This window comes from Cupressus sempervirens, chromosome 7 (genome assembly GCF_028749045.1).
Source record: "Cupressus sempervirens isolate cs-2001-9-10 chromosome 7, ASM2874904v1, whole genome shotgun sequence".
In the NCBI taxonomy this organism is placed as follows: Eukaryota; Viridiplantae; Streptophyta; class Pinopsida; order Cupressales; family Cupressaceae; genus Cupressus; species Cupressus sempervirens.
Window position 1 is genome coordinate 727,551,456 of NC_143124.1, and position 24,222 is coordinate 727,575,677.

A 24,222-nucleotide genomic window follows, 5' to 3' on the forward strand; every position below is an offset into this window, starting at 1 on the left:
AAGTATTGACTTATCACTAGAAAATCAAAAGATTGATATCAGATTCAAAGTGAGTTCGACAGGCATCCTTGGGTGAAGAGTGCTTCTGAGGAAGTAACTAGAGGACCTGACTTCCCAAGGTCAATGTTCAAAGGGAGAATTTTGAGGTGCAATCCTTTGTAAATGATATCTTCTCTATGAGAAGTTCTAAGAATAATTTATTGTAATGTATTCTTCTCTATGAGATAGAATTGAGGTGAAAGCCTTTGTACCACCCTCTAACATGGTTCATGGTGATTACTATTTCACATATGATATGTAATGAAAGGTGACGATCTTTCATTGACATATATAAATAGAAAGTAATCATTCTAAGGTGACGATCTTATAAATGGTAGATCTATTATTATGACAAACTCCATTAAGTTGTCCCAAAGCGCTGGGAGTCATGATAACAAACGTATCAACCAGAAGGTAACTATTGTAAAGTGATGACTTTATCAATAGTTGACTTATCTCCTAACACCAAAATGTGTTAGAGCAAGTGTTATCATGGTTCTTTGGGTTAAATTTTGTTGAACACCTTGTTAACCAACTTATCATGGTTTTTCGGGCTGGATTTTGTCGAACACCATGAAAATCGATTTGTTATGTTTCTTCGGACCAGATCTTGCCGGACACCATAACTTAAATCTATCATAGACCACACTTAAGGTGGTATTCAAATCTTGTATTATAATTGTTCAAATTCTCTTCTTGCTAAGGAGGGAGTATTGAGAAATTTAGCCCCCTAGTGAATTGAAGAAAATTCCATATCTATATATGTTAATATATATGTTTGTTGATGGATTTATATTGATATCCTTATATATGTCATTCCAGGAATATCATACTAAGTCGATATCTCTTCATATATTTGAGAGCACAAGGTGTTCTACAAATCATCCCTAGCTAAGAGGGAGTGTTAAAGTAGTAGCTTCAGTCGGATAAATTCGATTTGAGATTCATTGTTGCTATTGGTAAATCATCAATTTCTATATATATGTATTCATGTAATCATTATATATATATATATATACACACACATACATACATATATATATATATATATATATATATATATATTATACTAATTATTATTATGAAATATATATATTAATTAAATGATGATAAATCATGAGACATGTCTCCTCCTCTCATATTTATATGAGATCCAAATCTGCATTTGGAACATATCAATTACAATGGTCATATTATTACATTTGTAGAAAAGATCCATGTTACTTAACATAAGCGACTGAAAGCGTACAACTAAGAAGAAAAAGATGTAAATTGTGATAGAGAATAGAAGTGATTGTGTGTGTGTGTGTGGAGGGTAATATAAGAAAAGACTTATCAAGTACATACACCAGAGGGAGAAGAGAAAAAATTAAAAGATCATTTCAGATTTGAGGAAGGAGTTTATATAGAAGAGATTGTATTGTCTCTGTACCAGATTGGAGATCAGGCTTATAGCAGACTTGTGTAAGAATTATTTCAGATTGACAACCAAGTTGTAACTCTGTGATTATGATTTGAATAAGGTTATGGTAGCTGTAAAATTGTAAAGAAACTATAATTTATAGAAAGAAAACATATTGTCGTAGAAATTGTGTTATTATTGCTTTACTTTTGGATAGTGGTTGTAATTGCAATTAATAAAATTTAAGTTTGAAAAAGTGGTTGTTGGACAGATCCAGCACACCCCCTCCACCTCCCCCTTCCCCTCAAAATAACTGTGTGCTCAAAAAATGAAAGTTACAGAGCTTTACAATCCAAACAAACTAACAATCACAACTACAGTCTACAAGTGACTAACATCAAAAAAGACAAATTTGGAATCATTTAAAAAGATATGCATTGCTAATTTCTGTTTCAGCAACAAGCTCAAAAATCAGTAATTGTCCTATGATTCTCACAGAAACTAGCTATGCATATCTTTTATTGGTATGTAGTAAAGAGAATTTTAAAATAAGAGAAATGTGAAATTATTAGTTTAGACAAACCTGAAATCTTCTGGGTATACTGAGCCACATATCCAAATTTGGGAAAACCTGGAAAGGTAGACATCACTTACAAGTTAGAAGCATAAATATTTCCTTCACATCTTTAAATTTCTCATCCGTCCCTCAAAAAAGGCAAATGCATTATTCAATCAAATTATTACACTAACTCCTCAGATAGAAAAACAAGCCCATGTGACACAAAACTAAAATATGGGGAAAAGTTACATTAATATTAAATGGGGGAAAAATAAATCCATTTTCTATCTCCAAAAGTTCCAATTTCTGAAAAGTACACCAGCTCCTCTTAAACTCAGGGTTCCAGAGTTCAAAGTGCACTGGAAACTAGTAAATCAAAACATGGTAATATAAAGAGTATGTCAAAATAAACCTTTCAGAACCTTTACAGAAAATCCTCATCAAGCAGCATACAAGTAATATTAAACAAACCTTTTGCACATGCTAAATTGGATTCAAAATGATATCTACCACTAGATCACTTTCGATCGTAGTAAATATTAATTCAGTGTTGTTCTTAGGAAAATGGAAATGAATATACAAATATTCTTGTAACTTTGTTACCACTATAAATGCAATAGAGGAATTCCATTTTTTTCCTCAAAACATAAAGGGAAAAAAGATTTACCTCTTTTCCCCGGATCCCAAGAACAAAAAAACGATATACCATACCAACCAGTAAATATGCAGCAAAGATGCAAACAAGTCTGGAAAATTCACAATACAATGTCAGTAAATCAACATGTATATATTACATATAAAACAGATGTCATTTTTAGAAATAAGACTAATATTCCATTATTTTGGTGTAGTAATTATTTTATTAATGGTCAATGTGAAAGGCTATAAAAGATTGCTTCAGCCAATTTCATTCTAAGAACGATAAAGGCTTCTCGGTAACTTACACAATCAAAAGAGTGCCAAGCCAGCCAAATCCTTCATTTCCTATATGTGTGACAACAGGGCAACCAGCAGGATGCATCATTGTTGTAATCTGTATACAAAACCATCCTTTAATCAGAAAAGGCATCATCTGAACACCTTATTCTGCATGAAATAATTAGTAATTACCAGGCGCCAAGAGTTATTTACAATTTTGTACTACATGTTTAGCCAAAGTCCTCTAGCTAAAACTTTACTGAATTACCTTGTCTGTCAGTTGAATATGGGCCTACAAATGCTGAGACTACATTCACATTTAACAATGCTCTATTGATAGACTATCCAGATAAAGTTTTGAAATGTTTTCTAGCAACAACTTCCTAATGAATCTCTTCAGTTCCAAGATCTAATGAATTCCAACTCTGAGATGTATCAAAAGTTGGTCATGGCATCTCACTTTTGAATTTGAGCAATAAGTATCTTTCGATATGTGATTTGTTTGATAAAAACATTCTTTTACTATTGAATTTTTCTTTTTTCAAAGGGGAAAACCACTCTTTTGTCAAGTTCTACCCATGGTTCCATAGAAAATGTCATGGTCAAATAAATAGACAAGTAAAAAAGAAAAGTTCAAATTGAAAACAAGGTGACCAATGTTTGTGTTTTCAAACTCGTATTTTTTCTTTTCCAAGATCTAGGGTGTATATACCATAGACACAATTGACCGGTATTCATTGATTCAATATATCACATCCTCTTAATAAACCCCCCTTCATATGACTTTTGTAGAAACTTGTTTCATCTATAGTTAAGTAATTTTTTTTGACTTGCATCACTTTGTTCCTCCTGCATTCTTCATCTACCCGAATGACTTTTATCCCTAGTTAATCCATTTTGTCCCTATCACCTCCTTCCAACCATGCCTTTACACTTCTTCGTGTTCTCTCACCCCCTTCTGACACATCCCTCTTCCCTCTCTTTATGGTCTTCATAATCATATGAAATAAACAATTGAATCTTCACACTCAATTAGTTACCTAGTTGCTTAAATAAAACAATCGACAACTGACAATGACACAAACCATGTGTGTTGCTTCTAAGTGATTGTTTGGCTTTTATACTATTCTTTGCATTTAAAAAATATAAAAAATTATAATGGTTCTATCACAATGCATAAACAATAGAAAATAAGCCAGAATATATATATAAAAACACATACACCAAGTACAATTATATTTTCCCAAATTCTAACACACTCACATAATTGCACTCCCCTGATTTACTCATTGTTGTTGGGGCCTGTAGAAGAATTCACAATAATTAATTCATGAGTTGAGAAGTTGAGAAGAAATCTTCTGTGTGATTATATCATTTTGCAGGAAAAACAGAAGCTACCTGAAATACTGTCTACCTGAACTCCATTTGCATTGCATTGAACTGAAATAGAAAGTGAGCAATCTCCATCCACAGTGTTTGCAGACATATTCAGTTTAACACCTTTTCCAGGACTTGTCGGATCTAATGAAAGTCATTGCAAGCATAAGTATTTTATTCTTTTAACTACATAGGTACAGCTTTAAAAAAATAAGCATGAGAAGTGAAATGTAGATATTTTCATAATATTCAAAAGGGCTTTCTCAATGAGAAAACTACTTGAAACCTGGTTACAGTATAATATATTTCAAAAATATCATGTTGTGAATGGCATGGTCTTGCAAAAATGGACTAAAGTGAGGATCAGATGTATATAACTTAATAAGAAAGGAATGCTTAAAATAGCAACATGGAAAACCCATTTACTTTGTGTAGGGCCAAAAATTTGAAAAAATGTACCATGTCAATTTGATAGAAATGAATTCCATTCCCCTCAGTCAATTATTGGATTATGAAGTACAGGTTCAATTTATTTGAAACATATCAATTATTGGATTATGGTGTGTTGCATCTCCCTTGATTAAAACGAAAGTTGTAATCTTAAGCAAACTAATAGATAAGACTATGTTATGGCACCAGAGACTTGGTAACACTGAAGAAAAGGGTCTAAGGACCTTGAAAAACAAAAACCCATTGAAGATTTGAATGATTGTAATCTTGATATTGACTTTTTGTTAGTATTGCATTTATGGAAAACATAATCATGTTCAGTTGCCCTCTTCCTAGGTGACGGGTAAATGAGCATAGGTTGACCTATTAGTGTTATCCGAGTTCCTGTAGGTCAACAATATGGACAAGGGACTCAATCAGAGGCTTATGAGGCTTTGCAGTGGCTCTCTGAGCCATTTCAGTCACTTAGATGGCAGTTCCTACATTTTAGGAGTGGTTTCTATTTGTTAGAAAAGGACTGAGAGTCAGTTCCAGATTCTCTATAGACCATTCCAGATGATTTGTGATCATATGTCAAATTTTAGGGAGGGATCCTAGTTTTTGGGGAGGACAACTACCAGTTGACCGGTTGACCACCCATAGAATCATGGGGCAGTGCAGGATCTCTTTTGAGTTGTCCTGGTTAGAGAGAGATTTCTACTTTATAGGCAAGTTCCTGTTTCTAGGAGGAACTGTCAATTCGCTTGCAGGACTCAGGCAACATCAGTGATTGCAATGCTTCAGCAGGAATTCGGTTCTGTGTCTAAATTTGGATTTTATGAATAATTCTTGAAATATTTAGATATTTTCTATGCTAGTTCAAATAAATAAATAATAATAGTGTTACTTTGTATTGTTATAATAAAGTAGCAAGTTGGGGTCTCCGAGTGTCATGATGCCTAGGAGACATAGTTAAGTTGTTTTTTTAAAAAAAACTTAGTTTTATTAATATGGGAACCTAAGGGGGTTGAGGGAGACATAGGACAATAACAAAAATGCAAGGTGACCCTAAAGATGAATTAGGGTTTAAGGCCAATAAAGCAACATGTCGTAAGCCCATTTTCATCATCCAGGTTAATATTTTTATCTCAGATTCATGGCAGAGCTTTCTTTCACAGGGTTGCAGAAGTTAAAATCTTCAAGAACAAAACCTCTTGAAGAGAATAGGTTGGACATCTCCCCAACTTATTCACAAATTGGGAATTAGTTGATTTATCAGCTTGAAAAGAAATAGTTAATAAAAAAATTCGTGAAGATAATTGGAGAGGAGGCAATTACAATTCAGATTTGAACAGTATAGATCAAACCATTAAAGACAGCAAAGTTAGATCCTGTGTTGATTTCCAGCATAGATGTACATTCCAGGCAGTGCTGGTGTCATCTTTCAAGGGTGAAATTGTGATGATTCAGTCTGATTAGGGGCAGAGTTAATGTTCTAGCATAGCAGAGGTTTCAGACTTCATTTGAACAAATTATTCATCTACAACCAGTTGTACAGTCTCTGCTAGTAGTAACCAGGTTGTGTACCGCCCATTTCGCAACCCCTACGTAATACACCTTTCCAGTATTTATGATATCTAGTATGTTTTGGATATAGCACATCCCTTTTATCCTCTTGAGAATGGGATCCACGCTTTTACAACTAAGATTCTGTAATGAATAGAGAATTTCGCACAAGCATAATCAACTTTCAGCAGGTGATGTCAGCTAGGGTTTCATGTTTGCAGCAAAAATATGTGATTTGAGTGCCCAAAATTGTGAGCTGCACCCATTGATTTCATTCTCTGGTTTTACTAAAACTTATCAGCAATTTATTGTCTCCATATTGGCCTGGTACCATTTGGTATGATGTTCATTGGGCAAATTCTGGAATTCTAGTGGTTTCTGATTAGTGTGTAATGGCTGGTAATTATTTGTTTCAGTCTAGTTAATTTCCTTGCATTCATAAATATCAAAAAGTACAAAAAAATGAAAACAATGAGAATATCAAAAAAAGTCAGAAAACTAGCAAAACAAAAAACATTTGCTGCCTGTAGTGTGCGGCTAACTGATAAAAACATAACAATCACCGGCCAAAGATTTGTTTGCACATAAAACTCACCATTTTCTGTAAAGACCTAAGACAACATATTTCACAAGTTTACTCAAGCTCTAATAGATCTTGTGGTGTGTTGGATCTTATTTATTCTAATGTATTTGGTCCTGTAGATGTTCCTTTCATTGGAAAATCCCCTGACTATGTTTCATTCATTGATGATTACAGTAAAAAGACATTGGTATATTATATAAAGAGTAAATCAAAGTTTTCAGTTGATTTAAAGAATTCAAAGCAATAATTGAGTTGCAGGCAGGCAAGGAAATCAACTATTTGAAGACTGATATGCACGTAAGCTTTGCTCTAGTGATTTTGATAATTTTGTAAAGATTGTGGCATTAATAGCCATGACAACTCCATATACTCCAAAGTAGATTGGAGCTGCAGAAAGGGTGAACAGGACACTAATAGTGTGAAATATACCAAGCATACAAAAAGAATGATAGACAAGAGACAAAAGATAGACAGCACTTTGTAATTCCTATTAATGTTCAAACAAACATATTTGCTATTAAAATCGTGACAAAGCTCAAAAATCTCGCAACTTAGCTTCTAACAATTATTCTACGTTAGAAATCACAGAAGAATGATATCAAAATTTCCAATGTGCTAATGGCAGGATGTAATGTCCCCATCTAGGACCGATCTTAATTTGCTCATTAATTCTCAGTTAGGGTTTGGGATTGTACTTAGGAATAGCTACTTATAACAATCCCTATTAGGAGAATGCCAATTCCTAATGATTATTGTTCATCATTATGCATTTCAATTACATTAAGGGATGGTTGTTGATTCATAATACATACTGAAGCCTCCAATTCCTCACTTGACTCCTAATCATTAAACCTTAAGAAAGATGGGAATTACTTGTTGGTTGGCATTTGAAAACCATTTGTGCGTGATCTCCCTCAAAGTATTTGTGGCACATATGTGCATTACCTATTTTGGGGCTACATCCTCGAGGATTTGTGATATATGTCCTTATCTCTATCTTGGAAGTTTCCTTAACATGGCATTACTCCATCATTGACAAACCCACCTACATACTCAAGCCTCCAATCCCTCACTTGACTCCTAATCATTAAACCTTAAGAAAGATGTGAATTACTTGTCGGTGGGCATTTGGAAACCATTTGCGAGTGATCTCCCTCAAAGTATTTGTGGCATATAAGTGCATAACCTATTTTGGGGCTACGTCCTCAAGGATTTGTGATATATGTCCTTATCCCTACTTTGGAAGTTTCCTTCAACATGGCATTACTCCATCATTAACAAACCCACTTATCCTCTTAACAGTATTAGCGAGTGTTTAATAAGTTGGATGACTATATGTAATTGTCTTATATATTTATATTAAGAATATATATATATATATATATATATAAAATATTTTAAATACAATCCTAGAATTCCATTATTTATTATCGGACAGATATATATGTTGTTAATATAATTCTGATTTTATTACTACTAATGGATACATTGTATATCTAAATATTAGATCATTCTTATAATTGGATAAATTAAATCATACAGATTTATACTGGAGAATATTCGTATATAATAAGTTACATATATATTGTACATAGTGTATTTATATTTGCTAATATATATCTCTACATAATATAGTAGAAAGGATATAATCCAGATTTAATTACTAATATTTTAGCTATCACCATTTTGTGTGTGTGTGTGTGTTAAAGTATGTAGCTTCGGTCAGACAAACACTATGAATAACAAATCTGAACTGTATGCATATATACATATCAATATAACTTACATATTGATATGTATATATACATATCGTCAATACATTAGTACAATGCTATTCTGATATTGTTTTCTAAATACAACTGATGCACTCATATATCTATTTTATTGATAAAAGTTCACATGTCATATGATTATCAGCATGGCTGTAGATGCTGACCATTGTTTATATCATATGATTATCGATTTGACTAGAAATGTTGATCCTTATTTGGCATTATTGCTCATGCAAGTATTATTTGTGAGTTATACACAATAATAAATTGGTGTAATGTTAACCAATCTGCATTAGCAATTGTTATTGTTAACTAATCTACATTAAGATATGACCATTCACCCACTTACCCTATCATAGATTATTTATATCAAATGAATTCATTCTTGCAAGTATTGAAATCAATAAATACAAAGCAAGATGTGGAGAACAATAACAGTTTTGTGATTAAACATTCCTTATCTTTAGCAGTGCAAATACATTTGAAACGATCTTTCACATTTTAACATGGTATCAGAGCATGGTTAAGGAAGAACCGATTAGATTTGAAATGGCAGATTATTTGGACTTCCGAAAATTTGTATTTGTATATAACGTTTTGTTTAGAAGGCCTTCATATAGTTCAGAACAAATATTTAGAGGAGTGGGGATTACGATTTGATATTTTCAAAAATCTGAGTTGTATGATTGAATCTGAATTATAATTTTTTGTGTTGCATCAATGGCTTCGATCATAGGTCATGATTATGCAGGGATTGGGCATTTTTTCTTCTTCCAAGAATTCATCACAGAGACCAAGGCAGCGACATGAGTAAGAGCCTATGCAGGGGTCTCTATTTGGTGAAAAGTCTTTAATTCTGAGCTACAAATCAATTACATCAGAACGGAAGCTCTTGTCTTGCTTTACAACCTTTATTTAACAAAAAGTCACCGCCACCTCTGGACGACTCAAATGGAAATAAGTTTGGTTGGCAGTGAGTTACTACATCTGGGAAATTTTTATTTTTATTTTTTGGCATGGTGGACAGTTTGACATTGAGTGTATTGGTTGGCTGCAAGATCCCACTATTAGCAGATGTCTCTCATTATTGAAGGGATAGGTTTAAGCTCAACATACCTGGGAATGTTGCCACTGTGCTTGGAGCAGATATTCCAGTACTAGGTGGGTGATTAGTGACAGCTTGGCTTTGCGATCATGATCACTGACTTGCATTTCATTATTTCTGTTATATTTCATGCTCACTTTGAAGCAGCAAATGAAGAACTTTAAATAAATATATGCAGAACTGAGAAGCATAATAGATTGCATTTAAGGAAAGAACTTGATTATTGCTAGACTGAGTTAGTAGCTGGGGATGCTTCTTCAAAGGAGGGAGTCTAGAACACCTGATAGAAGTAAAGTTGAAATACAAGAGGTTAATATTGAGTATGCTTTACAATCTAGTGGATACTAGTTGCTCTGGAAGGCTCACTTCTCAAATCAACCATAGCTATTTTCTACCTGCAAGTGTATCAAGTTGAAGTTTCTGTGTTGAAGATGACAATACAGTCCTATATCATATGTGAAGGTTTGAAATATTAAGGAGAAAACTTAAGAATCTCTGAATAAGACAAGTTGGGAGCATTATACGAAGTCCAGCTTGTACAATCACGCGCTATAGAACCTTTATTTGTTTCTCCTTGACACATGCAAATATGAATATATGAATCTTACTTGACATAGAGCTTCAAATAAACTATGATGTGACGATTCCAGAGATGCTGGAAGATGCAAGATAGACAAAGAAAGCAACTACTAAAATTGTGCCCAAAGGCTAAGCCATTCTTGCAGGTCCATACACCTGGTTAAAATGTTTTCTAGATGGTTATCAATTATCTGGAAGTAGACTCAAAATAACCACCGTATGGGGAACTAAGAAAAATTCAGACCAAGCTTGTGATGGTGTCACTCCAAATCATCTAGAGGGAATTCCCTTCAAGATAAGTTTAGTTTTATCAACTATCTAGGTTGTCTTCAAGATGGACCAAGAAGCATAAGAAATTGAATTCAAAGGAAAGAAAACTTGATACTTCAAGTTATGAAGCTGAATTGAAGATGGACATCAGATTCAGAGGGAGCCTGATAATTTATTTGAGAAAATCTTAGACAAGGAGGTCAGAAGATTGATATCACATTCAAGGTCTATGGCAACCGTGGACAAGAAGGTTGATGCATATACTTGGAGCTTCAGACAAAAGCCGCATTATCATGAATGTTTGGTGTCACCAAGCCTAGGGATAAATCCATAGTTTATTACATTCACTCATGTTAATATGAAATCAGACAAGTACATTTCTGTATGAGAAATTACTCCTATGAATAATGTTGTGATCATAACATAGAGAGTTGCTAGAAGCTCTGCCAAGTGGATCTTCGATCAGAGTGATTTAGAGGGAGTAGACCATGGAGATGGTTTCTAGACAAGATACATTATCACTAAAGAATGAACGGTTGATATTCTCACCAAGTCTCATATCAACGTGAAGTTTGTGCATTTGGAGACTAGCTTGGAGTTGTGAAGAATGAAGCCCATGATAAGGAGTCTTAGCATCAGTGATTTCTTGAAATGTACTTTATTGGATTCTTCTCTATGAGAGAGAAGCTTAAAGTGAAACTCTTGTTCCACCTTCTAAGAGTAGTCATGATGGATCCACCCTTTGATATGGCTCATGGTGGATGTCATGTGTGTGATTACATGACAACACCACGTGAGAGAATCTGTGGTAACTCTATGTAAAATCTTTTATTGTCATGTGTGTGACTCCATGACTTTACGGGCCCCTTATGTACATTACTAAAAGGTGACAATCTCTCTGATAATGTACACTTGTATTCAACATTGTAAGATGACGACTTTACAATGTCTACTATCACGGCAAATATCATGTTGACTTGATATTCATGGAAATGTCTTGATAGTTAATATCCCATGGACTTATTGATAGATATCATGCTGAGTTGATATAGTTTGTGTATCAATATGTTCTTTATGAGATAATCATGGTGGATATAATGTGACATAATATCTATGGATATGCTATGATGAGTTATCGTAGACATCATGCGACATGATGACAGTGCACATACCATAACTAGGATATATGAATATCATGCTGACTTGATGTTCAATATACTCCTTGATATCATGAGTGAGGTGATACCTAAATATGTCATACTTAGTATCTCTTGAGCATTTTGATGGATATCATGAGATGTGATACCTATTGTAGATCATTATGTTCTTTATGAGATAATCATGGTGAGACACCATGATGTGTTATGGTAGACATCATGAGACTTGGTGTCAGTACACATGCCATAACTTAGATATACATATAAGAAGAATATCACGTGACTTGATGTTGTTAAGCATATTGTATTTCTGATGTCACAAGATAGGTGATATCACTCTTCCAAATAAGATGAACTTATTGAAATATATATTTCGTCTTCCCTAGCTAAGAGGGAGTGTTAAAGTATGTAGCTTCGGTCAGACAAACACTATGAATAACAAATCTGAATTCTATGCATATATACATATCAATATGACTTACATATTGATATGTATATATACATATTGTCAATACATAAATTCAACACTATTGTGATATTGTTTTCTAAATACAACTGATGCGCTCATATATCTATTTCATTGATAAAAGTTCACATGTTCATATGATTATCGGCATGACTGTAGATGCCAACCATTGTTTATCTCATATGATTATCGATTTGACTGGAAATGTTGATCCTTATTTGGCATTATTGTTCATGCAAGTATTATGTGTGAGTTATACACAATAATGAATTGGTGTAGTGTTAACCAATCTGCATTAGCAATTGTTATTGTTAACTAATCTATGTTAAGATACATGACCATTCACCCACATACCCTATCATAGATTATTTATATCAAATGAAATCATTCTTGCAAGTATTGAAATCAATAAATACAAAGCAAGATGTGGAGAACAATAACAATTCTATGATTCAAACATTCCTTATCTTTAGCAGTGCAAATACATTTGCAACGATCTTTCACATTTTAACAATATATATATATATATATATATATATATATATATATATATATATATATATATATATATATATATATATAGATATTCAAAAAATTATTATAATCTCTCGTCTTACAAAATATACATATTTATTTATTTATTTAGGGTACGTTAATATAACTTCCACATATATCAATCTTTTTTTAATGAATAAATGGTAGTTTTATTCCTTTCAATCAATGAATCCTTCTATATCCATTCCACGTTGAAACCACACCAAGAATATATGTATAATAATCCTTAACATCATGTTTGATGATATTCTTCTTCCATACGAAACGCTCTTTTATGATCCCATGTTCATTAATTTTCCCATTTACTTTGAAAATGCAAAAAGTGCTCCTCCCCAACCCCCCATTTAACTTATCTTGAATGCCCTCCTATAACTTCTACTTCTAAGAATTGTGAGTATTCAATAGATGAAGAGCCGTATCTTATAGATCCGTACCTTTTTGGGATAACTACTCTTTCACCACTAAAAATCCATAATGTTTTTATAATCAAATCATGCTTCTTTTCATGATTAAACACTATCCTTAACTCATAAGTCTTTATGACTAATCAGTATCACCCATGTTAAACACTAGAATTTATTGTTCCTTGTAAATGTTCGAAAACTCTATTCATATTCATCATATAACTCTTGTTCCTCGTGAATAGATAACATCGTAGAAACAATGGTTGTTCTCTATTGTAACTCCTCTCGTGATACCTTGATTACATTCATAAAGATTATCAATATAATCAATACGTCTGTATGAGGTTAGCCAACCCCTGAAATCAAATATTTTTTAAGTGATGTTGTGTATACTCCAATCTTGATAGTCTAATCGTACCAGCAAATTATATCATGTGGTTGAGGATGTTGACCCCTGTTTAAATTCAAGACATTCACAAATATCATACTATGATCATCGCGCATCCTTCTTCGCTTACATAATCTATCATTTATGAGATCTCCCTTTTAGTTCTTATGTTAATCACTTTTGTGAAATCTTAAATATCCATGTCCATGCATGCCAATGGTGTAATTACACCTGTAGGCTGTAGAATACAAAATCTAACAATTATTATTGCCTTTTGTTACTATTCCACAATTTAGATGGATTGTTTCTTTATTTAGGCTTTAGCCGCCTTGGTCATTGATGTCTGTCGGGTGAATATTTTGTAACCGACAGTTTTGGGTACAAATCTAATTGCAAAATAGGATGACCAGCCATAGCGTACGAGACAGAGTCTCTCCTACCTTAAGGGAAGGCTTCCCCTTCTCACCATTCCTTGGATCAACTCAAGGTAAGCAAGAAGTCAAGAGATTTTATAAAATGGGTGTTACCAATATCCTTTCTTCTTATCTTTCAAGAAAGAATCCACTTACTCACGGAGCGAGTGATGGGCAGGGTAAATCTCTAACTACACTTCTATCAAGAGCTGGAAACAGTGATACCAATAAACCTTCGCTAACTCAAAGGCTAGCTGAAAATGTACCAGTTTGGCTATAAGTCCGATCGTACTTCTATATAAAAAAATTTACAATTAGGGCACAAAGACTTCTAAAAGTAAGAATAACTTAACTATTTTGCAAATTAAGAAAGAAGTATAAGCTACAGCCAAAGCTTCTAACTGTACAGTTCCACAATTGCTCCTAGTCAAAGCTCTGGCTCCAATTACTTCGTAACTCTTTTATATTCAATTCGCAAAATACAATTACCCAAAACACAAGATAACATGAATCAAAGATAACTTAGATGAATTATAGACAATGCTTATAACTCATACAAGTAACAATCTCACTTAATCAAAGTTGAGTCTCAAATGCCCCTTTGTATTCACTTTTTCTCAAAATAATGCTTACACAAAAAAAGTTTTGCTAGCACAATTTCTCCAGAGCTCTCTTGCATAAAGATAATGATGATTTTTAGAATGAAGGGGCACTCCTTTATATAGGCACAGGAGTTGAGAAAAAGATGGAGAAAAAAGTGAGAGCAACTCAACCAACTTTGACCCGGTCTAACTAATGAGAGAAATTATTGTGTTACATGCAACTGCACGTGCAACTTGCATTATATGTAATTACACATGTAAGTCGTATTATATGTAACTACACATTTTCATGTAATACATTCTCTTCAATTACAAACATGAAAGAGGAAGAAGAAGAAAGACGAAAGTGAATTGAAACAATCCTAGGAATTGTCCTGAAAGGCCTTGTACTTGGCAATGATATCCCGGATAATCACAAGATCGAGAGTTCCTATATTTCGTGTCTTTGCATTCACCTTGATAACCATGGTCTTGCGTCTTCTAATAACATCCGACTCTCTTTGGTGAATTGTTCGTTGTCATTTGAAAACTTGATGTGATCAAACTTTTTCTCGTTCAACTTCTCCTGAATTCTCCTTTAAAAAAAAAACAGCACATTCTGGAATCTCTGATACTTTGAAAACCTTCTCGATGGTGTCCAGATGAAAACCCGGAATAACTTTCCATCAGCTTCTTTAACTTTTCTTTTCTTTTTTCATTTTTTGAAACGAAGTGCATGGCACATTCCCACACAAACTTAGGTTGAAGATCAAATGAATCACTGCTTCTTGAGAATCAAAACATGCCTTCTTCATAGGAAAGCATATGTATTTGGATAGAAAATGGTGGGTAAAGTGACAATGGAAGGAGATGGATATGCTTTAAGACATGAAGGTGGAACGCATGGGAATGCATGTGAATGAAGACTCTTAACTTTTAAAAAGTAACTTGGGCTTTTGATATGTCATTACACGGAAAGTGGATTACATGTATATGCAACATGTAATGAGGAATAGAAAATGAGATGAATGTGAATGCAGATGGAGGATGAGCTTACATGTAAGTGAGTATGAAGGATGAGATGAAATGCGTAATGACAAAGGAAGTTAAATGACATGTATTTGCTCATGGAGGTGTAAGTGCATATGGAAGGAATGAATGCAATGTAACTTGGGGCGAAGTGAACCTTATAGTCATCTTTGTGGAAAAGTGAAATCAAAGTACATGGGAAAACATGCAAGTGACATTTTTGACCTTTAAAAAAGTGTCTTTTAGTCAAAAATGGGTTTTCAAGATGCAATTAAACGTAAGGCTTTTTGTGTAATCGTGTTGTGCGAGCGAATACGAAAAGTGAGATGAGTGAAAATGGAAGTGGAAAATGGGATTACATGCATGTGTGGATGGTGAATGAGATAGAAAACATGTAATCACATTTGTCAAATGAGATATGAAGTATTGTGACATGGAAGATAGAAGTGAAACTTGATGATGCTTTCGCATGAAGTGAAACAAGTTCTTGGGAAGGAACTTGTGACTTCTCCAAAGTGGAGAAAACTAGAAAGCAAGAACAAAGCACAAAAACTCAAAAGAAAAACGTACCTTTGGAAAGTGACTCAAACATGTCAAGATGCAAAGCACTTCTACACACAAATTCGAATTTGGAAATTGGGGAAAAACTAAAAACAAGAAAATGAACAATTTCTTAATTTTTAAAGGAAAAATGCACTTTCCATGGCATTGATTTCAACAAGTGGCAATCATCAAGCAATAATGTGCATAAATTCAGCAAGATAAGCACAAAGTAAATAGCACGAAAGAATAAGTCCACTTACATGAAGATCAAGTGCCAAAAATGAAGAAAAAAGATGCTCCAATGTTGAAAATGTCTTCAAAAACACTTAGATTTTTTCCAACTTTGCAAATTCAAATGGGAGAGGGCAACAAACAAAGCATTTTGGAGGAAGATGCCAAAACATGCCCTAAACTTGCTCCATGATCCAAAGTTTTTAAATACTCAAGCTATGGGACGTTTTTGGTGAAAAATGTTTTTCACCAAGGAGTGAGATCAAATCATTTTGGTGTTTAAACACCAAAACATGCACCAATATGCAATGTAATCACCAAATAAGACCAAATCAATTTTTCTTGGAGCAAAAACGTTGATCAAAAATGATGTTTTTTGAATTTTTTCTCAAAAATGTGCCCTAGGATAGAGCTTAGAAAAATGATTTTCAGTAAGATGAATCCATTTTTTATGCTACAAAATCCATTGCCAAGAAAAACGACCCTATTGGAGAAGATCTCGTGCAAAAACATCACGAAAAATCTCTCACAATGAGCAAAATCGGGTTCTTGGAGAGCAAATGCATGTGTTCTTCCAAAATCAGACCTTTTGGGAAGCACAACATGTTTTAAAATATGTTTTTAGTGAAAATCAGACCCATTGGGATGACATGCATATTTTTAAACCTCTTGACAAAGTAAATCGAACCTTTTGGGGTACATGACACATTTTAAAACATGCATTTGATCAAAATTGGACCTTTTGGGGAGGACTACATATTTTAAGTGAAATCTCATGTTTTTGATGCAATGACATATAAAACTCACCTTTTGATGTAATGACACCAAAAAGGTCCACTTTTGATAGTCTTATGCTTTTAAGTTTAACTTTATATGCAGTGACATGTAAAATGTCCACTTTTGATGACTTAAAGTCATTTAACAAACATATATCAATTTAATTTCATTAAAATGTTATTTTAATGGGGCATAAACCATATTTATATATCATATTAGAAGTATAACACATAAATATCATTTTAAAAGTAACATTTAAATGAGCATTTGATTTAAAATATCAAAAATTAAACTGAAACTATATAGTTTATATAGTGACTTTAAGTGAAAAATCAAAAAGTAACTCAACTTAAAATTATAACATAAAGTGCACTATAGTTACTTTAAGTGAAAATTTAAATGATAAAGTAACTTGAAAACATAACATAAAGTGAATTTAACTTATATTTTTCAAAAAGTGAATGTCAAGTTAAAACTATAACATGATATTTTTGTGTTGTTGCATCAAAAATGTCCACTTTTGAGGTACTAAAATGACCATAACTCTTGACTAACAACTCTAACTACGCTCTATGTTAGCTCAAATCGAAGGGGAAACCAAAGCCATGACATGAGCAAAACCAAAAGACTAAAAACCAACAAACACAAACTCAAAAGCAAATAAAAGGACGATGAAGGCCTCAAAAATCAAGCAAAAGGCTCGACAAAAAGCAAAACGAAAAAAACTTGACGAAAGCCTTCAATAAAACAATTTGATATACGAATTAGAGTTGATTGATTGATCAACATCAAGCAATTGAATATCAAATTCAACTTAGAGAGACACAAAACTAGCTTGAAAAAGTTTTGTACTATTACCAGCATTTTGTGGTGACAAAATGCAGGACAACAATGTCAATGATTATTAATTGCTAATATCATTTAAATGAAGAACATATGCATAAAGAATGGTATTAACACCATATCTTATACCTTTGAAATCAAAGTTCTCTAGGTTGTGGGTCATATATCCTGCTTCACTTACAATTGTCTCTTCTAAGTTTAAATCTTTAGTTTAATCTTATTTACTCCTATATGTATTAGGTATATTATTTGCTACTATTTATTTGTTTACTTTTTATTTTTATTTGTTATATTTTAACTTGTTATTATTTATCAAATCCTAATTCAGAAAAGGAATGTTACATAGGATGCCCAATGTGCAGATGTGAGTATGTTTGGTATGTTGGTGTTGGTATGTCTGATCGACTGGTGTCTGAAAGTATGTCTTTGTCAATTCTAATTACAGTCAATGCTGATGATACAGTATTGCTGATACATAAGTATATATCACTAGTGTTGCCATCATTAGGAATGACATTGCTCATACCGTCCTTGTATATGTTGCTGATGTTGTTATTGCAATATGATATTACTGCTTGCACAAATTTATCTGTCATTGATATTCTTATTTCTAAAGCCGTAGATGTGATGATGTTACCATGGAACTATGATCAGCCACCATGGAACTGAGTGTTATATCTGATAAGACTGATATGAGATGGTCTTGATACTCAATAGCTTCACCAATCCAAGAATGAGCAAATAAAAGATCAGTTCCCAATCGTATGTTTTATTAGTTTATCCCATATTCCATGATTCATTTTCCTTACCGTTAATGCTTCATACAATTTATATCTAATATTCCATCATTTCAGTATTAGAAACTGATACTAATGCCATGGAGTATGTATATATGAATATTTATAGGTATTTTATTGCAAATAGAATTCGGATGCTTCCAACAATTAAATATTCTCCTCTCTAAATGCCATGCTCAGATCTAATATGTAAACTGATTCCTCTGCTTCATGCCTCTCTATTTTCTCTGCCTGGATACTGCACGATATACTTCAGATTTCTGTATGACTGCTTCTTATCTGAGTCTTCATTATGTTCAATGTTGCTCCTTATCCTCCAATGTCTCCCACCAGGAATGAAATTTATCCTCAAAAAGTGTAGCTTGCAAATTGTATAGTGGCACACATTTATCCAAGAAACATGTCCCTCCTTAATCATTTCTCTTCACAAACTAAACAAATTGTCTCTACTACTTTAACCCTACCCTTTTCAACATTGATTTGGTTTTTTTATTATTTATGTAAGCACTGTTGTATTCATTTTCCTTTACCAATAATTATATTATTAGTGTTTAATTGACATGATGATAACCATACTCATGGGCAATGTTCTAATTAAAATTCTACTTCATCTCATCAGCGATATACCTAAAGGCCTTTACAGAGTCCTCGTAACTTTGATTTGCATTGTGCCACAAATGATTAGTGGAGAAGTATGATACTCTGATCTCCATTGATGATAAATATGACATACACTATTATGGAATGTTAGCATACTCCATTATGATATTTTATTTCGATTATTATTCCAAATTATTTATTGCCTCGTCCTCTGTGTTTCATCATATGTATCCTTCAATAATCGAAAACTGAGATTATAATCTTTACGGTTTAATAAGTAGACTCTTGTCGTATTGCTGTTGTTATAATACTCTCAATTACTAGCTGCTCAATATACATGTTATAAGTTGCTAACGTATACTAGTCTGTCTTTCTGCATACTGAATCAGCATTGGATCTTCTACTCAACAATTTACTATTTAATTGGTGGCTCTTTCTGATAAGCTCCTTGTTCTAGTAATTTGTAATAATAATATAATATGTAATTTTATTACTATTATTTATATTATAGTTAAATGATTATCTTGTCATTAATTATATTATGATTTTATTATTTTTATATTTAATATTATTATGTATTCTCTTTCACTATTATTATTTATTTAATAACATCTTATTATTTATTATTAAATCCTATTTGAAAACAGGGACATCATCGAGTCTCCAAGGTTAATGTGTTGTTGGAGGATATGAGATGGACTTGTGTGAGGATAGGCTGCTCTATTGCGATGGATGGGTGAACTGATGTTAGACATCAGCCATTCATCAATATCATGGTCACATCCGGTGGTGGTTCTTACTTTCTGAACGTCGTAGATTGTTCAGGGAAGTGTAAGGATGCAGAGTTCTAGTTCACCCTTTTGGCAGATTCCATTGAGGGGAGTGGGCCCGCTGATGTTATACAGGTGATCACAGATTCAACACGTGTGCAAATCAGCTTGGTGCAGTGTGCTTACAGGCACATCTTTTGAACCCATTGTGTTCATTCATTGTGATGGAGCCCCATTTTAGAGCCTCCATTTGTGCATATTTCTCCCTCAGGATCCGAAACATATCTCAGCAAAGTGGAATTAACATTTCTGGTGCTAGCATGTTTCAGGTTGAATCAAAAGCAGCTGGTGTAGAACATTGGACAGAGGAACAGGGCAGTAGGTTATCCTGACTGTATATATGAAAGGAGTAGATTTATCTTCTGAAGTAGCTCTCTGACTAAGTCTTTATTTAGAAGGCTTGGTTGACGGTGAGATGAGAGACAAATCAGAGACCACTGATGATAGAGTTAGAAGATTAATAAGTAGCTTCAGCAGTTAATAAATCATTCAAGCAATATAATATATTCAACAATACCAATGCTTGCTCCTGAATGCAGGGCTTCCAACCAATAGCATTGAATCTTATTAGGCATTATCATAAATTGTTTTCCTGAGCAGAAATTCAACAGGCGGATATGCTATTACTTTCCAGAAGATTGCTTCTCATAAAATGGAGGTGTTCAACATGAATCATGATGTAAATGATATGTACGATAACAGATATCGCTCTTTGTGGATCAGTGCGAGAGTAGCAAGCTTTCTTGCCATTTCTTATTCGTGCCATGTTTGGACTCCCTATGCTGCTCCCAATCTGAATATTTTTGGAGAGCATGGCCTTGTTTGCATGTTAGGAAGCATAAAATTTGCACGGAGTCGCACATACCTTATAGCAACCATTTATTACAGGTGTGTTGTCGGGAGTATGAGAAAATGATAGAAGGGTAGACACACAAGGTATGAATAAAAATATCACCATAAAAGCGGAGATAATGTGAACTCTTATCGTATTTCCTTGCGCACAATAGAATGGGATTTGTGCTATGGCCGACTAGAATCAACGTTAAAGGCTGGAAAAATCAAGCACTCAGATTGATTGTACCAATCATTTCATCAACAACCTCTTTCACATCTTCCAGGTTTTGTCAAGATTTTGATTGTGGATAAATGAAGTTTATGCGGCACCATTTATTCCAACGGTCCTGGTCTTGTTCACATATGCAGCACCAAGTTTGTACACTCTGACCTCCATGCATGATAACAAGATCATATTCTGCCACAGCCAGTACAAATTATCTAGGAGTTCATGCACGGAAAAGCAAGGACTTGTGCAATTATGTATAATAGAATTCCCAAAGATCTCATACATTCTAGAACAAATGATGAGACTGAAGTTATAACGATCTAGTCTGAGGCATGAGATATCTGATAGCAACGTCCTCAGAATATCACCTGGCAAATAAGTGCGAGGAAATCTGTTACCCCCACTTTTGTTCTCCACATGTTCAAGCAAATGAACCTTAGATGTTGAGTTAAAAGTGGTATTCTTTTGATTATCTTATGCTGAGTCTAGGTCTAGTTTTCCTTAGGCTAGGAGGTCTTTATCGAGTTTCCCTCATCTGCCTTCTCTTCCGGTGAATTGGATGGGTTATCCTGAATTCATGTCTCTTAATGGGTAAGTTTTAGTACCTAACCCAATAAAGATCATATTTTACTCACTCACAATATAATGCATTTCCTCGAAGATGAAATTCAAATTCCCAGTCTTCATATTGCAACTCCTATGGGAAATTCTAATCTGCCTTCTCCTCAACGGGTTTCGGCCCATGAAGGTAGATTTTTCGATACAGACGAAAGAGTATCAGAGAATGATAGCAAAAGTTAGGTGTCAGTGAGATCAGGTCAAATAGATAAATGAGGCATTGGATCATACTCCTGCAGGCAAGCATGAGACATTGAAAATCATGAAAGTGGCAGATTCATTCTTATGCGAGATAGTGAGAATATGTTATAGCAACTAGCAATGGTTGTATCGACATAACTTATGACGATGTTCAAGATTAGTAAATAATAAAGTCTTCACTATATGTTGTAGTGATAAGCTCATCAATGATCAAAGGAAGCAATTATATGTTATGGCGATTAGCGATGAGAAAAATGAGATTGCTATGTGATATGGCGATAAAGAGATAGATTGTGAAAATGGATTGCTATATGTTATAGGATAGGTAAACATTGATCGCGGATCGCAAATGGAGATAATATGCTATAGCGACTAGTGAGGGTTGTATTGGCATAACTTATGGCAATGTTCAAGATTAGTAAATTATAAAGTCTTTGCTACATGTTGTAGCGATAAGCTCATCGGTGATCAAAGGAAGCAATTATATGTTATGGTGATTAGCGATGAGAAAAATGAGATCGCTATGTGATATGACGATAAAGAGATAGATTGCGAAAATGGATCGCTATATGTTATAGCGATGGGTAAACATTGATTGCGAATCGCAAATGGAGATAATGTGCTATGTCGATCAGCAATAAAGAAACTAAGATCGCTATATGTTATAGCGATAAGGTGAAACAAAAGTAAAACGTATGATCGCTATGGGATATAGCAAAGTGGCTTATCGGAGCTCATGGAAATGGTTTTGAGAGGTATAGCAATAAGCAATGACGGTTTCGCTATTGCTACAGTGATGAAAGTGAAAATAAACGGATTGCTATTGCGGAAAGAAGATACAGCAAAGAATGATTTGCCACATATGCCAAAAGGGTTTATTGCCATAAGTCATAGCGATCATCGCCAAGCGCAAGAGACAAAATTGTTTAGCGCGATGAGCAACGAGAAGTGTCTATCAACACAACCTTCAATGATCGTCACCAAACGCAAGAGCAAAACTTAGTTATATCGATGGGCGATGAAGTTATCGCCATAGGTCATAGCGATGTGAAGATTAAGCTCACAATATACAAAAGAGAGTTTATCACTATATCCTATAGCGATGATCCCATCAAAGGCCAGATTGAGTAGTTAGACATTGTGGCGATAAGTGATGAAAATAAGACATTGCTATGTGTTATAGCAATAAACCAAGAAAAATATTATTTTTCATTTTGGGAGTTCTCGAACAAGAACATGAAGACCCTCCGCGACCCCCCGAGATTTGTTGCCACGTTATGCAAGATTGGTATCCAGTTTTTGTTGCTGCGTTTAGTAACCGATAAATGGCTTCTTGCTGTGAGTCATTCAAGTATAGGAGATTAATCATTTTGGTTGTTTTCTATAATGCTTCATCTCTGATTTCTATATGTATTCTTTTGAAATCAATAGAAGGGTCGGCAAATTTTGGTATGGAATACTCTTAGTTGCAGAGACAAGAAAGGAAGTGTTTGATACCAGTAATTTACTATTCCATGCATATGTAAGTCTGTGTATTTCGTTCAAGTTAGATTAGAAATCTAAAGACAAACAGAGTTTTGTTTCCTGTTTCAATCTAACGAACTGACAAGTAATCAAAGAATTACTAAGATTAAAAGTAATACTTCTATTGTGATGTGTAAATCATAGTCTTGCATCTTAGCTTCATATCATTTCATCCTGCATCTTATTCATATTACAAATTTTCACAATTGCATTATCAATTACAAGGATTCATAAGATGTGTGAATTTCTGGAATTGATCTCATCTCAAGACCAATCCATTGTCTGAGTTAGTCCTACCTAGGCCTAACTTGGTTTACCTCTTCTGTTCCCTGGTCAAGAACATACCATAGTAGAATTAGAAATAAACAAATTCTTTAAAAATCATATGCAAGGGAGTTGTACCTGTAATTCAGAGGGAAAATAGTCGTCAAATAACATTTTCCCAACTGTTGTATTCAATTGTTCTTTACACATTTGGGCACTTCAAGAGTTATTATAAGAAAGACCAATTTGTTTACCAACAAAATCAATATACTTGATGGTTGTTTTTAGTTTCCATGTCTTACAAAGCCACTGAAACAAGGAGTTTTGTATAGATCATTA

General features: G+C 33.8%; 1 protein-coding gene across 3 annotated transcripts in view; it reads right to left on the bottom strand.

The window, feature by feature from the left end:
* The window catches only part of LOC149549294 (autophagy-like protein), a 172,612-nt gene that overhangs the window by 23,732 nt on the left and 124,658 nt on the right, over window positions 1-24,222 (bottom strand). For all 3 annotated transcript variants that reach the window (XM_089792741.1, XM_089792740.1, XM_089792739.1), the window contains 5 exons: window positions 4,333-4,439; window positions 4,182-4,220; window positions 2,945-3,033; window positions 2,668-2,746; window positions 2,025-2,072 (listed from right to left, as the gene is read on the bottom strand). In XM_089792741.1, coding sequence (XP_089648867.1) covers window positions 2,025-2,072; window positions 2,668-2,746; window positions 2,945-3,033; window positions 4,182-4,220; window positions 4,333-4,439 — 362 coding nt within the window. The remainder of the gene's footprint in view (window positions 1-2,024; window positions 2,073-2,667; window positions 2,747-2,944; window positions 3,034-4,181; window positions 4,221-4,332; window positions 4,440-24,222) is intronic.